We start from the raw sequence: 15994 nt of genomic DNA on the forward strand, positions 1-15994 counted from the left end.
ATTTCGATTCTTCCTCCTTATTCGTTGTTACCTGATGGATCTGAGGTTCCGAGTTTCGTCCCTGACGAACTGGTTCCTTGGACGTCATGTCTAATTGTCTTAACAACGCCTCAGCCTGAATTGCAGATTGCGTATTTGAGGCTATCATGATCCTCTGCACATCTGGTGGTAACTGTCGGGTGATCAACTTAACCAACTCAGGTTCTGATGGCGGTGAGTCTAGTTCCCTTAATTTTCTTAATTGGCTGGACAGGAAGTCCGCATATCTCGTGGGCGTAGATGATGCATATTTCCTGGCGTATAACTCCGTCCTAAGGTTGTATTGGACGTCGCTATTCCAGTACTTCTCCAGGAATGCTTTCTTGAAACTTTCGAAATCGTCAAACGAAAATCGAAATGCGACAAACCAGGTATGAACTGAGTCTTCCAGGAATTTTTCGGTGACTCTTAACTGCCTTTCTGGTGGAATTTTCGCATCGCGAAAGTAATCCTGCAGTTCCCGAATAAAGCCTTTCGGAGTCACGTTTCCTCTAACGTTATTGAATTTCTTGGGTTGGTCTTCGTGAAGACGAATTATATTTACTATTTGCGTCTGGCCGGTTGTATTAATTTGAGACGCATTTACTGTCGGTTCTGAAGAAATGTCGATTGTATTCGCAGCGCCTGTCCCTGCAGTTGCAAGTGGAGTTGACGTCAGACCCGTGCCGGTTACACGTTGCTCCAGTAATGCCTGCTTCTCTAGCAATGAGTTGGTGACCTTGCTAGTGTTCTCGTTCTGGATTTTCAGGAGATGCATTTCATGTACAAGCTCCTTAATTCCATCCGTGTACTCCTTTCGAATCCCTTCGGTTTCAGTTTTTGACTTAGTCGTGACCTTATGTATGGCATTCATCAGGGTGGTTTTAATGGTTTTTATTTCGCCCCAACTATCCTCAAGCGACTCGTGGATATAATCCATCCGTTCCGAGGTATCGACTTGGGATGTCTCGATTTTGTCGAGAATGCCCTTTTCGACTTGTTGTAGTTTCTCGTTTAATCCAATGAATTTCTTCGCCCAAGCCGTTTTCGTAACCTTAAGGTCCTCTGAATTTGTGTCAATCTTTTCCTCAATATTCAGGAATGATTGTTCAACTTCGCCCTTGTATTTGTCGATTCCAGTTAATATGTCCTGTTGAACGTTCGCCAGTCGTTCACTGAATTCATTGGACATGCCCGCCATAGACTTGGCAATGTTTTCGTTTACCTCCTTTTTCATAGTAGCGAAATCATTCTTGACTATTACGAGCTCGCTCTGCACTGAGGCTAGCTTGCCGTTAAAAAGTTTAATGTCCGAACATATTTTTCCTAAACCTTCTTCAGTTTGGTTTTTAATGTCCGTCAACTTTTCTTCAATAGCTTCCCCGAGAGATTTTTCGAGGTTTATTTGTGCGTCACTGAGATCACTAAGTCCTTTTTCTAAGTGTACCTGAGTGTCACTAAGTTTTCTCTCTAAATGCAATTGATTTTCATTAAGCTTTTCCTCTAAGGTTTTCTCTAAAGTTTTCTCTAGGTTGGCCTGATTTCCATTAAGTTTTTCCTCTAAGTGAGCCTGATTTTCACTAAGTCTTTTCTCTAAGTTAGCTTGACTAATGTTCAAGTTGGCATTAATCCTCTCCTCCATTGCCAACAACATCTGTCTTAAGTCCTCCATAGTTACAATTATTCATTAAATGGCTATTCTGGTATTGGAAGTATTCTAACCGGACTACTGAAATATTGGGAATCGAACTCCATCAAATTTGTGAAGGCACCGATTTGTCAATATCATGAAAGTTCCAAATTTTCACCAATATCGGTCGCAATTATGAGTCTAACTTTAATTGATTATCATCGCAGCAAATTCAAATTTCTAATTACCAGCAAGAATTTGTTTTTAACAATATTCATACAAGTTACATTTAACATGTGCTTATGTTAGCCACAAGAATTTGGGCGAATAAATGTGTCAGAGTCAGCCTAATTTAATTGGTCATCTGATCTTGTCAATGTCATAAACACTGGACAGCACAAGATCATTTTCGAGCTTGGATAAGCCGATCTCGAGCCCCACGCTTGGATTAAGCCATCTTAAATGCCCCCATTTTTCCCGAGCTAAGCCCAGCCATCGAGCGATGAGTCCCAAGGTGGACCGTTCGATCGTTGGCTATCACTTTCTAGAGGCATTTAAGGGTTGTAAGGATTGATGACCAAGCAGGATAAAAAGAAATATTAAAACAACACTCTGACATTTATTCACATAAGCAATTAAACAACAAAATATTCTTGCTAATATTTCCTTTTTACATAACAGAGCTTTCATAATATCGGGTTTCTTCCTCGATTTAGAGTGACTTGTGTTCATATCTCCAGCTCTACTGTGCTGTAAATGAAACCAAAGAAGTAATTAGGCCACTTGCCTTTTTAAACCAAACATTTGACTGAAAGAACTAAATAAACATGTGTTCAAAGTTTCACCAACTTAAAGTTGCCTCAACACGTGGTCTTTACGATGTACACAACCGAATTAGTCATTTACAATATTTAATAATGGTTAATGACACTAACATGAACTTCAGTAGCAAAGAAAAACTGTTTCCAAAATTCTCAAAATTAATTAATTATTATCTCGATTATTATTATTATTATTATCATTCAATTAACCTGTTTCATTGTAACACGATCGTGTTCTTACTAATTCTCCACCGCATCATTTATCTAATGTTCATCATTAATATTTCAGAGTAATGATTTTTGATTAATTATTAATGACTTATTTTTACAATGTTTCAAAGCAATCATGCGGCTGACAAATTTCTACCTTTGATCTTTGCATTTCATTTCTATTCAAATTAATCTTAAAGTATTTCAGATTTTTAGAAATTTACATTACCAACGTGTGAGCTAGTTAAATAAATTTTCTTACAAATCGAGTGCCTTTACAAAATAACGAGATGATCTTTCCTTTTAAATCTCGCAAAAAAAATTAAATTCCTTCCTAGTCTTCCTTGACTTAATTTAATTAAACTTTCCCTTAAGGGCATGAAATTATTTCTTAAGGCAACACACAACGATGAATGTGATCCGCGTCACGGCGAGTGCGCAACCAGATCAAAATTAAATGAAATAAACATGGCACAAGAGAAATATACACATTTACACACACACATTCACACTAGGGAAACACGTTTTACGTACACTATTTACAACGAATCCTGACTTGGCAATTTTAGTTATGATTTTTATCGATGGTCGGGACGCGTAATGTCTCGCAAGAATAATCCGTGCACAGACATTCTCTTACATTAATGGTGGCTAGTGATCGAAGTCATGAGTATCACTTGGTAGAAATACATTTCACATATCAGCGCAAGTTCATCTAATTCATGAGATTATAATGGAAGATTCTAGTAAAATCCATAAGCACTACCATCATGTGGGCTACAGGTTGAATTTACCGCAAGCGTGAGCCTTACTTGCATTATTTTTACTTCCTACCTGTGAAATACACTCACAAACACGTGCTCCACTAATTATAATCTATCTTGCGCTCCAAATACACAAGAATAAATCAATATCACCACTAATTCATCATTTACTCAATTATGCAACAAATATCCCTCAGGATAGGCCATATTCCAGACCCTTCATGAACAGAGCACATTCTATCTCACATTTAGGAATTCTACAGTAGTTTTATGGCTCACGAGCGTTTACTTCTGTTTTACCCGATCTTTAATCAACATTATTATTATTTAAGTGATTATTACATCTACTGATTCTCCTGGAATGTCGTAAAATTAGATGACTTCATCATAAAAAACAACAAGTGATTTTAAAAGACACTAGGTTCGACCCTATTCACTCAAAATGTACACGCAAATTTTCCGTCCGGTAACTTTCAATATTACAAATAAAGTAGATTTATCGTGTGGTCAGTGATTATTAAACTTAAGCTCCTTAAGCATGGGAAGTCAGTCAAAGACAACCTACATGTCTACTCTAATAGATTCCAAAATCTCATTCACACGTACCTAGTCTACCATGACACCTTAAGAAGTAGGAAAATGAAATATTTCTAACTACAGCAAACTGATAGATCTACGACTTAAGAAGAAAGACCTCTAGTTGTACAAAAGATAGGACAGATAAATTAAATTAAAAAGGTACTCAAGTTTTTGTAGAGTTCGATTCCCGTCGACAGTCAGTTATTTCAGCATACTCCGGCCAGTCTTCTTCCAATTACCAGAGACGCCTTACATTTTTACAGCTCCATGGAGGCTCTATGATGGATGTCCCTCGATGAAATGATGTTGGTAGTTGCGGAATTCTTCATCTTGAGATCTTCAATTCCAAGACGTCTTCGTTGATTGCTGGTCACAAGCTGTAACTGAGATGACAAAATTAAGTATTTTGTACAAGCACACGCAGAATAGAAACAGCTCGTCTACACTGTCACACTTAACTTGGCTCCTAGGTGTTTTTATTCCACAGAATTCACTAATTATCAGACTAAATTCTGGTAGAACGGGCGTCGACTTGTCTTGAAATTTCTCCTTCCACGTGGTCCGGTGATGTGATGTCTCTCACAGCAAACAAGCATTAAGAAGAGCGTAAAGCGAAGAGCATTAAGCATTAAGAGAGCGATCCACTCGAAGCAAGGCCTTTTATATCTAATTAGCCCAGGGAGGCGTGTTCTTCAGCGAGTACGGTAATTGGCTGATGATCACCTTTAATTTGCGCAGACTATTCTAGAAACAGGCTGAGTCGCGCGTGCGAAGGTAGTCACGTGGTTAGCTATAACCTTGACACAGTCCTGCCGGTGACGTATCGCACCCCTCTGAACGACAAAAAAAACTCGTTCACGGCTCGCCACAAGTTCCCAAGTGATGTGTTGCGGCTTCAAGCAGACAATAAAATCTTTGCTTTCCACTTGTTAAAATATTTATAAGATCGCCAATTTTCACGGGGACAGTACCGTGTCATAGTAGGTCGTTTAAAACTAGGGGGGATGATATTTTTGCTTTAATTTAATTACAATTTCATGAAAAGGAAACAAATTTCTGCTTTTTTTTTTTTTTGAACGAAAGAGATCTTGTTTCATTGTTTGAATTTCGCTTTAATAATTTTCTAAAATTACTACCAACCACCACAAAAACACGCAGTGGTGATTACATCCCTCCATATAGTGTCGGCGTCAGGTAGGGCATCCGGCCGTAAACAGGGCCAAATTCACATGTGCGATACAGTTCGCACCCACAACCCCACAAGTGTAGGTTAAGTGGCAAAAGAAGAAGAAATTACATGATAACAATGAGCTGATTATGCAGTGACCTTTTCAGCTTAATTACAATAATTTTTGTTTATCTTTTAATGCATTTTCAAATTCCTCTGTTGAATAAAGAGTTTTGTTTTATTTTAATTTTCTTTTCCACTTAAATGGTTCAGGGAGGATAGTTTCATAATTGTACTTCCTCTTAAAACAAGTCACCACCACCCTGCACGAATGCGGATATCTGCGGAATTAATGTCTTAGCGGATGCAAACTGTATGGCAGTGTGGATAATTTCGCTGATGTTTATTGATTTTCACTCTTTGTATACTCAGGTGTCAGTCTTTCATACATTTCATGCAGTTGTTGCTTGTGTTGAGGCGACCCTTGACATTGGTGTGGGGAAAATAAAACCAATTCAAACCTCATGGCGCAACAGCCCCGAAGGGCCTAGGCCTACCGAGCGACCGCTGCTCAGCCCGAAGGCCTGCAGATTATGAGGTTTTGTGTGGTCAGCAAGACGAATCCTCTTGACCATTATTCTTGGTTTCCAAGATTGGGTGTGGAAAAATGGTGATTTATAAAGAGCCTTGAGTCTGTAAAGTTGTAAAACTGACCTAAGCCTAACTGGCTCCTGCACGCAGTTTGTGAAAGGAAGGAACAAAGTTTCCGAAAGAAACTGCTCAATATGTTGGTAGTTGTCGCAAGAGGAATCCCTCATAAACGTGTCACTGTAGGAGGCTGTTCCCAGCTATCAGGGTTATTGTATTATGTTAACAGATCTATCTCTTTAAATACCTTGGGTGTAATCATAACCATTCACGGGTGTGGGTAAATGAAGGAAGTGTATATCCGCGTAGGGATCTACCTATATGATCGTACCATTAAGAAATTTCCTAGAATATTAACATGAACAGGTATTTCTGTTGAACTCAGAAATTTTTATCTTCCATTTATCTTCATACACGTAACTTTCAAATACAATTTCGAGCTCATTATTTTCTATGAATTTTGCTGTACTTTTACACTTCCTGCAAAAGTAAAATCACTATTTTCTTAATCAGAATCTCTCTCACACACACACACACACACACACACACACGGACACACACACACACGGACACACACACACACACACACATGCACACGCATGCACACACACACCATTATAGACCGTTATGCCTTTCAGCTTTCAATCTGCAAGCCTCTGTGAATTTACCAAACGTCGCCACAATCCTCTATTTTCAGCTAGTGCTGTGGCCTCATTTAGTTCTGTACCCCTTCTCTTAAAATCATTAGACACTGAGTCTAACCATTGTCGCCTTGGTCTCCCTCTACTTTTCTTACCCTCCACAACAGAGTCCATTATTCTCCTAGGTAACCTATCCTCCTCCATTCGCCTCACATGACCCCATCACCGAAGCCTGTTTATGCGACAGCTTCATCCATCGAGTTCATTCCTAACTTAGCCTTTATCTCCACATTTCGAGTACGCTCCTGCCATTGTTCCCACCTGCTTGTACCAGCAATCATTATCGCTACTGTCATGTCTGTTACTTCTAACTCATGAATAAGATATCCTGAATCCATCCAGCTTTCACTCCCGTAAAGCAAAGTTGGTCTGAAAACAGACTGATATGAAGATAGTTTAGACCAGGAGATGACTTCCTTCTTACAGAATGCTGTTGATCGCAACTGCTAACTCACTGCATTAGCTTTACTGCACCTTGATTCAATCTCACTTACTATACTAGCTTCCTGGGAGAATACGCATCCTTTGTATCACCAATTTGACATTCGGTTCTTTTGGATTTCTTGCCTACTGACTTCAGTTTAGTCTTGGAAAGGCTAATTTTCATACCATACTCATTGCACCTATTTTCGAGTTCCAAGTTATTAAATTGCAGGCTTTCGGCACAATCTGCCATTAAGACCAAGTCGTTAGCATAGGCCAGACTGCTTACTACCAGAATCATATGAATCACTAATCTCGAAAACACTTCAAAATATTTTTTATCACATCTATCATTTATGCGAAAATCTCATGCCTTTACTTCTAAACGAAGCTTGTCAAATTTGAACTCAGTCAGTATTTAGATGAAAGAAAAGCAGACAGAAGGACAAACAGAGTTATATTATATTCATATAAATACAAGTCAGACAGATTTATATATTAATAAGGATTATTCTACCTAATGTTAAGAAAGAAATTCTTGGGGTCATGAGAAACTTGGATAAATGTGAACTGCCTCTTGCTAGACTTCTCCCAGCATTCTTCTAATACCGATAATAGAAATTTTTATATTGTTTTGTTTTGTTTCACTGTCATACTGGGAGCTGGTTCCTAATACTGTTTTCCTTGTTCCACGCCACAGCCAGTAGTCTTACTGGAGCTTGTAGAGCAGGTGGCTCAGTGTACTCCAAAGACATCAGTGACTATCAACTGGCCAGGCAGTGGTTTAGATGATGGTTCTATTCTGTGTGATGAGGAGATTCTGGCAATCAATATGGCAGTCAGGTAAGCCAAATAAATTAATAACTCATATTACTACCTGTCAGACATGTGTTATTAGGTTAACATATATTGATAATGGTAACAATAGCAATAATGATAACAGAAATGCCAACTACTACAGATTTTCTGTAGTTCTATGGTTTTATCACGTATACTGATGCAGTGCTGATTGTTACTGGTTTTATGGATTCAAAATGCTGTGTATAAATTCTCCATTGCTCCTGCAAACATTAAAAAAACATGGTTTCAGACATTTCAGACTCATTGTTAGAAGAAAGTTTGTGAAGGAATTGCAAGACAACATCATTTGTGTACAACCTTTGACTTAAATATTACATAATTCCTAAATTAAGAACTAGTGTTAGGTTTAATGGTCCACCCAATCAATACACTTCACTTTACAAGTGAAAACTATTTAATATAAAAATATATTAAACATACCTCGGAACATGTTTTGTCTCATTTGAGACCTTCAGCCATAATATCTTGTAGCAAATTACAATGCTCATTGTTGCTGTCTAATAATTTAAAAATGGAAGAACCGATTTCCTTTAAGAACTGTTAGAAAATACACTAAATATAAAATATACACATTATTTACATATAATTGTCCATCACTTCTTGCAAAAAATATTTATCTTCAGTGTTAAAATTTGAATGACATTTCTTGAAAATATGGCATACCAACCATAATGTCTCATAACAAATTACAATGCTCATTGTTGCTGTCTAATAACTTAAAAATGGAAGAACCCATATCCTTTATGAACTGTTTGAGAATAAAGACAAAATATACGCACTACAGTTGAACCTGCTTTATACGTAACTCTATTCTGCGAAATTTGTACTTGTACGTAATTTCCTTTAGGTCCCGGTAAAATGTAATTTAAAGGCGTGTTATTCAAACCTTATTTATACGTAATCCGTTTATACGTAATTCGCTGTTATACGTATTAAGTGTCAGTGAAATATATCTGAGTTTTGCGTAATTGTAATGAGCACGTGCTTTTTTAAAGGAAACTACTGTATTTACGAAGTGTCCACTTTGTTGGCGAAGGCGGAAGTAGAGCGGTCTCGTTTCGGTGTTGAAACAGAACGCAAAGAGTTTCGCCGAGTGACATGATTGACACTTACTTATTGGCGGCTTAACAAAGGCCAACCGATCGAGTCCTCTTCGCTCTCTATCTCGCTCCTCCTCTACTTTCGTCGTTTTTGACAATCATAATGCCGCCAAAGATTAAGTTACATTACAAGGAAAGTGAGCGGTTTCAGTGCAGAAACAAAAGAAAATACAGTAAATTTGTTTGAATATGAGAATTTCTTTCGTGGGAACAACAGAGAAGTAAAATGTCCACGGTGCCGGTACGTGGTGTTTACTGTTGAACAGTAGTTTTGTCACTCAGTTGCTTTTGATTAGCCATGGAGAACAGAAAAAGGAAAAGTTATACCCTAGATGAAAAAGTAAAATTTATACGAGAAGTGGACGCTAATCCACACAAAACTAAAAGTGAAATTGCTTCAGACTTAGGGATTGCTTATACAATGCTATGTACAGTCATCAGTAAAAGAAACGCTATTTTGGATGAGTTCTTAAAACTGGGTTCAAAATCAGCAAAGGGCAGTCGTCAGCAAGAAGGAAGGTATGTAGATTTGGAGAAAGCACTTTTCACATGGTTCCAGCAAAAGCGGGCTGCAGCTCTACCAATTAGTGGCGACATGCTGAAGGCAAAGGCGATAGATTTAGCTAAAAAGATGAGTATCACTGCTGATTTCAAGGCTTCATCAGGGTGGTTGCAAGGATTTAAAGATCTTCATGGAATCACAGGGAGAATAATTTGCGGTGACTCAAAAGCTGTGGACGACATCGCGGTGCAACACTGGAAAGAAGAGGTTCTGCCGGGTATCGTAAGCGATTATCAGCCTCCAAACATCTACAATTGTGATGAGACCGGCCTATTCTACAATCACCTTCCCAGTAAAACATTAGCGGAAAGAGGTGACTCATGCCATGGAGGGAAGAAAAGTAAAATTCGTGTAACAGTACTTCTCGCCACCAATGCAGATGGATCGGATAAACTTCCTCCGCTTGTGATAGCAAAATTGAAGAATCCGAGGTATTTTAAGGGTGCAAAAACAAAACCTACGGAATATGAATCCAACAGAAATTCTTGGATGACTATGCTTCTAATGGAACAGTGGTTGAAAAAACTGGTCATTAAAATGAAAAAGAAACAGACGAAGATCCTTCTTCTTATGGATCGATGTGCAGCACATCCATCTCAAATCGTTCTGGAGAACATCCGAGTGGAATTTTTCCCTCCTAACTGTACCAGTGTTCTACAACTGCTTGATTTGGGCATCATTGCAAATTTCAAAGTGCATTATAGAAAAATGCTGGTTCAACATTTGATAACACTGAGTGATGCAGGAAATGAACCTCTCTCCATTAATTTGCTACAAGCTATGGACTTTATTTCAACTGCCTGGAAGCAGGTGTCATCCTCCACAATCAGCAACTGTTTCCGCAAAGCTGGTGTCTTAAAAGAAGAGGCTGCCTCCAATGATGATTATGGGGACGAAGTTTTGTCTGGCAATGGGCTAACGCTACCGGAGGGTGTAGAATTCGACACTTTTGTGCATTTTGATGATAATCTGGCTGTATGTGGAGAACTACCGGATGAAGACATTATTGCTGATGTATGTCAACAACGCGGTGGTGATCGACCAGCTACAAGCGATAGTGACAGTGATGGAGATGGAGATAACGACTTGAATCTTGAAACACCTCGACTGAGTGAATTGTTAAATGCAATCGATGTGTGTAGGCGTTACATCAGTGCGAAAAGTTGTAGTGAAAATGCTTTTAATTCTTTACTAAGTTTGCAAAAGGAGGTTTATACTCTTAATGCAAGAAAAGTGAAACAAGCCAAACTATCTGATTTCTTTAAGGCTGGACCAAGTTCAAAATAATATTTTCTGTCTTAATGTATTTATTATTTACAAGGATTTACCCATGCAGGTCTATTCCATTGGTTTTTCAGTAAATGTATTTATTATTTGCAAGGATTTACACATGTAGGTCTATTCCATTGGTTTTTCAGTAAATATGTGGTGTGTTGTGTAAGTCTGATTTCTAAGTAATTCTCAGTTACAAGTAGATGTTTCTCTTCCCTTTGATATACGTATAAATCAGGTTCAACTGTATTTACATAAAATTGTTCATCACTTCTTGCAAAAAATTGTTTTCTTCAGTGTTAATATTTAAATGACATTTCTTGAAAATATGACATGCAGTGCTGGTAGCTTCAGTACATATTTTCAAGAAATGTCATTCAAATTTTAACATTGAATACACTAAATATAAAATATACACATTATTTACATAAAATTGTCCGTCACTTCTTGCAAAAAATATTTATCTTCGAGACGAGACATTATGGCTGGCATGTCATATTTTCAAGAAATGTCATTCAAATTTTAACATTGAAGATAAATATTTTTTGCAAGAAGTGGTGGAAAATTTTATGTAAATAATGTGTATATTTTATTTTTAGTGTATTGAAGAAAACAATTTTTTGCAAGAAGTGATGAACAGGATGGCTGAGGGAATCAAACCCACCTCTACTCAGTTGACCTCCCGAGGCTGAGTGGACCCGGTTTCAGCCCTCGTACCACTTTTCAAATTTCGTGGCAGAGCTGGGTGGGAGCTAATCACACTAACCACTACACTACAGAGGCGGACCATGGTTTCTTCCATTTTTCAATTATTAGACAGCAACTATGAGCATTGTAATCTGCTACGAGACGTTATGGCTGAAGAAGTCTCAAATGAGAAACATGTTCCAACATGCTTAATATATTTTTATATTAAATAGTATTCACTTGTAAAGTGAAGTGTATCGATTGGGTGGACTATTAAACCTAACACTAGCTCTTAATTTAAACTGTATCAATATGGATCTATATGATGAAGTTCCTAAATTGTAATAATTCCTAAATGTAAACTCACACTGTATGTGCTCAATTTCTGTGTTATTACCTTTGATTTAGCATTGAGTGTACTTCACTGGTTATTAGTTACTGTACATTGCCGTGATGAAGGGCATCAAATTAAATAAAAGGAAGAAGAACCAAATGACTGGACAAAAATGGTCTGCAGCAAATCAGGAGTACCAAAAACAGTCATTTGCTCAAGAAGCTCAACTCGTAGGATTCCGGCAAGATATAACAGATTATTTTGATTCAGGAGGTCATGTGAACTGTATCGCTATTGACATATCCAAGGCTTTGGATAGGGTAAATCATGGGTAACTACTGAAAAAAATGAGGGCTGTTGGACTGGATAAGAGAGTGGTGGCTACATTTCTTGAAAATAGAACTCAGAGAATTCCTTGATCTTATAATGATTATAAGGGGGGTCCCACAAAGCAGTATCATTGAACCTTTGTGTTTTCTTATGTATGTAAATGAATTGAGTAAAGAACTGGAATTGCTGATAAGGCTATTTGCGGATGATTTGATTGTCTATAGAGTAGTAAATAAGTTACACGATTGTGAGAGACTCCAGAAAGACCCTGACCTTGAAAATGTTGTGAGACAGACAGTGGTATGATCTGAAATATTTCACACTGTGAATGAAACATGATCAATCAATCACTACTGATCTGCAATTAGGGCAGTCGCCCAGGTGGCAGATTTCCTATCTGTTGTTTTCCTAGCCTTTTCTTAAATGATTGCAAAGAAATTGGAAATTGATTGAACATCTCCCTTGGTAAGTTATTCCTGTACCTAACTCCCCTTCCTATAAATGAATATTTGCCCCAATTTTTCCTCTTGAATTCCAACTTTATCTTCATATTGTGTGTTTTCCTACTTTTAAAGACACCACTCAAACTTATTCATCGATTAATGTCATTCCACGCCATCTCTCCGCTGAGATCTCAGAACATACCAATTTTTATGTATTGAATAGGTGGTTGATCAAATAAATAATTTGTAATCTTAAGAAGTACATACCGCTTAGTTAAGCAGCTCATCTCCTTTCTCCCAAGTCTTCCCAGACCAAACTTTGCAACATTTTTGTACCGCTACTTTTTTGTTGAACATTGCCCAGAACAAATCGAGCTGCTTTTCTTTGGATTTTTTCCAGTTCTCAAATCAAATAATCCTGGTGAGGGTCCCATACTCTGGAACCATACTCTAGTTTGGGTTTTACCAGAGACTTATATGCCCTCTCCTTTACATCCTTCCTACAACCCCCAAAACACCCTCATAACCATGTGCAGAGATCTGTACCCTTTATTTACAATCCCATTTGTGTGATTATCCCAATGAAGATCTTTCCTTATATCAACACCTAGGTACTTACAATGATTCCCATAAGGAACTTTCACAGGTCGTCAAATCAAAAGACCTGCACCTGGCGAGCCGAACATGTCCTCGGACACTCCCGGCACTAAAAGCCATACACCATTACCCCATCAATGCAGTAATTAAAACTGAAAGGACTTTTCTTAGTTGTGAAACTCACAACCTGACTTTTAATCCCACTTATCATAATACCATTCCGTACTGTCCATCTCACAACATTATCAAGGTCATTTTGCAGTTGCTCACAGTCTTGTAACTTATTTATTACTCTATACAGAATAACATTATCTGCAAAAAGCCTTATCTCTGATTCCAGTTCTTTACTCATATCATTTATATATATAAGAAAAGATGAAGGTCCAAAAATACTACCTTGAAGAATTCCCCTCTTAATTATTACAGGGTCACACAAAGCGTCACCTACTCTAATTCTCTGAGATCTATTTTTAGAAATATAGCCACCCATACAGTCACTCTTTTGTGCAGTCCAATTGCACTCATTTTTGCCAATAGTCTCCCATAATCCACCCTATCAAATGCCCAAGACAGGTCAATCGTGATACAGTCCATTTGACCTCCTGAATCCAAGCTATCTGCTATATCTTGCTGGAATCCTACAAGTTGAGCTTCAGTGGAATAACCTTTCTTAAACCAGAACTGCCTTCTATCAAAACAGTTATTAATTTTGCAAACATATCTAATATAATCAGAAATAATGCTTTCCCAAAGCTTACATGCGATGCACGTCAAACTGACTGGCCTGTAATTTTCAGCTTTATGTCTGTCACCCTTTCCTTTATACAAAGGGGCTACTATAACAACTCTTCATTCATTGGGTATAGCTCCTCCATGCAAACAATAATCGGATAAGTACTTTGATGGATGCAGTACTTTTGCATGCATTCATATCTTGGCACAGGCCAGAGTAAAGCGTAGCTTCCACCGGTCCCAGTCTCATCCGTGGCTGTGACAGTATGGGAGCTGCTGGGGCATAGGTATTGCTGAGTAATGACATTCGGAGCATGGCCAGTGTGTTTGAGAGTTATGAAAGGTGTTGCTCATAGGGTCAGTTGTGCTGCAATAGCACTTTCTAGCCCAGTGGAGAAAGCAATGGTAAACTACCTCACTTGTCATCTTGCCTAGTATGCCTCATTTTGGTGCTACCATTAGTTTTTTTGCAGTTTCCTTATAACTGCATAACCCTTGGTGGTGCTATTTGAGAATCCAACCAGCCTCTGGGCTGATGACCTAACAGACAGACATATGGTACTATATCGCAACAACCCATTGTCTTTAGTATATCCCCCAAAATCTTGTCGATTCCAGCTGCTTTTGTAGTTTTCAACTTTTGTATCTTACTGTAAAAATCTTTGTTATCATAGGTGAATTGTAATACTTCTTTAGTGTTAGCCACCTCCTCTAACTGGACATTATCCTTGTAACCAAAAATCTTTACATACTGCTGACTGAATACTTCTGCCTTTTGAAGATCATCGTATACACACTCCCCTTGTTCATCAATGATTCCTGGAATGTCCTTCTTGGAACCTGTTTCTGACTTAAAGTACCTATACATACCCTTCCATTTTTCACTAAAATTTGTATGATTGCCAGTTATGCTTGCCATCATGTGATCCTTAGGTAACTTCTTTGCTAGATTCAATTTCCCAGTAAGTTTCCTCAATTTCTCCTTACTTCCACAGCCATTTCTAACTCTATTTCTTTCCAGTCTGAACCTCCTTCTTAGACTCTGTACTTCTCTGTTATATTATAGTGGTTGTGTACCATTCCTTACCACCTTTAAAGGTACAAACCTGTTTTCACATTCCTCAACAGTTGCTTTAAACCCATCCCAGAGTCTGTTTACATTTTTATTTACCGTTTTCCACCAATCACAGTTACTTTTTAAAACCTCCTCATGACTGTTTTATCAGCCATATAGTACTGCCTAATAGTCCTACTTATAGGACCTTCCTTTCTATTACATTTATTTTTAACTACAACAAAAACAGCTTCGTGATCACTAGAGCCCTGATTTCCATGCAAATGCATATTTTTAAATAATCTGGTTACACTTCTAAAAATTTGCAAATATTCATTTTATGGCTTAACGATTCCAGATAACCATTTCTTTTCCCTGCATGTTTGCATGTTTTGGCCTTTTTAGGAGAAAATTCATGCATAATGCATATTTTGAAGATTTTGGATTTAATAGTGAATATTAAGATCAAAGTATAGACTCACTGGAAGAGATCATGTGTAGTGGAGCTCCGCGATCTTAACGTCTTTTCTCGTGTTCTGTGTAGTGTTAGTGGGTATCAGGGAGTATTTGTTTATTTATTTGGTGTAGTGGTTGTGTGAACATGTTATCTTAAGAGTCTACAGCTTATTTTAATTGATTTGAGGGCATATTTTGGTTTAATCTTATTGCCCTAAGTGCCTCCATATTGGATTTTGCTACAATTGCTCTATAGATAACTTACTAAGAGTGTATTTTGGTTGCTAACCCTGCCCTAACAACCACCTACATGCTAAATTTTCTTGTTCTCCATAGATACTACTAACTAGATAACTCTTCCATTAAAGCGTTTCTAAGGCAACAGATATTGGCCTACTGTTGGGAGCCATCTTGGTTATCTGCAAAAATATAATAATAAACTAAAGAAGGTGTGTCTAGTACCGCGCTTTCCCCTTCACCACATCGAAAGGCGCCTTGCACCGCTTCCCCCTCCAGCGACTTAATATTACAAAGGCTGGCTCTCGCGCGGCCTCAGTACGCTCGAGCGGGCTATTGCGGATGGTTGAGTCTCAATAGAGTTAAA

General features: G+C 38.0%; 1 protein-coding gene across 1 annotated transcript in view; it reads left to right on the forward strand.

Annotated features, from left to right (window-relative positions):
- Positions 1-15994, forward strand: part of LOC136865962 (protein broad-minded) — a 108815-nt gene that overhangs the window by 56379 nt on the left and 36442 nt on the right. Inside the window, exon 5 of the mRNA XM_067142530.2 lies at positions 7663-7805. Coding sequence (XP_066998631.2) covers positions 7663-7805 — 143 coding nt within the window. The remainder of the gene's footprint in view (positions 1-7662; positions 7806-15994) is intronic.

Source organism: Anabrus simplex, chromosome 3, assembly GCF_040414725.1.
Source record: "Anabrus simplex isolate iqAnaSimp1 chromosome 3, ASM4041472v1, whole genome shotgun sequence".
NCBI classification, from domain to species: Eukaryota; Metazoa; Arthropoda; class Insecta; order Orthoptera; family Tettigoniidae; genus Anabrus; species Anabrus simplex.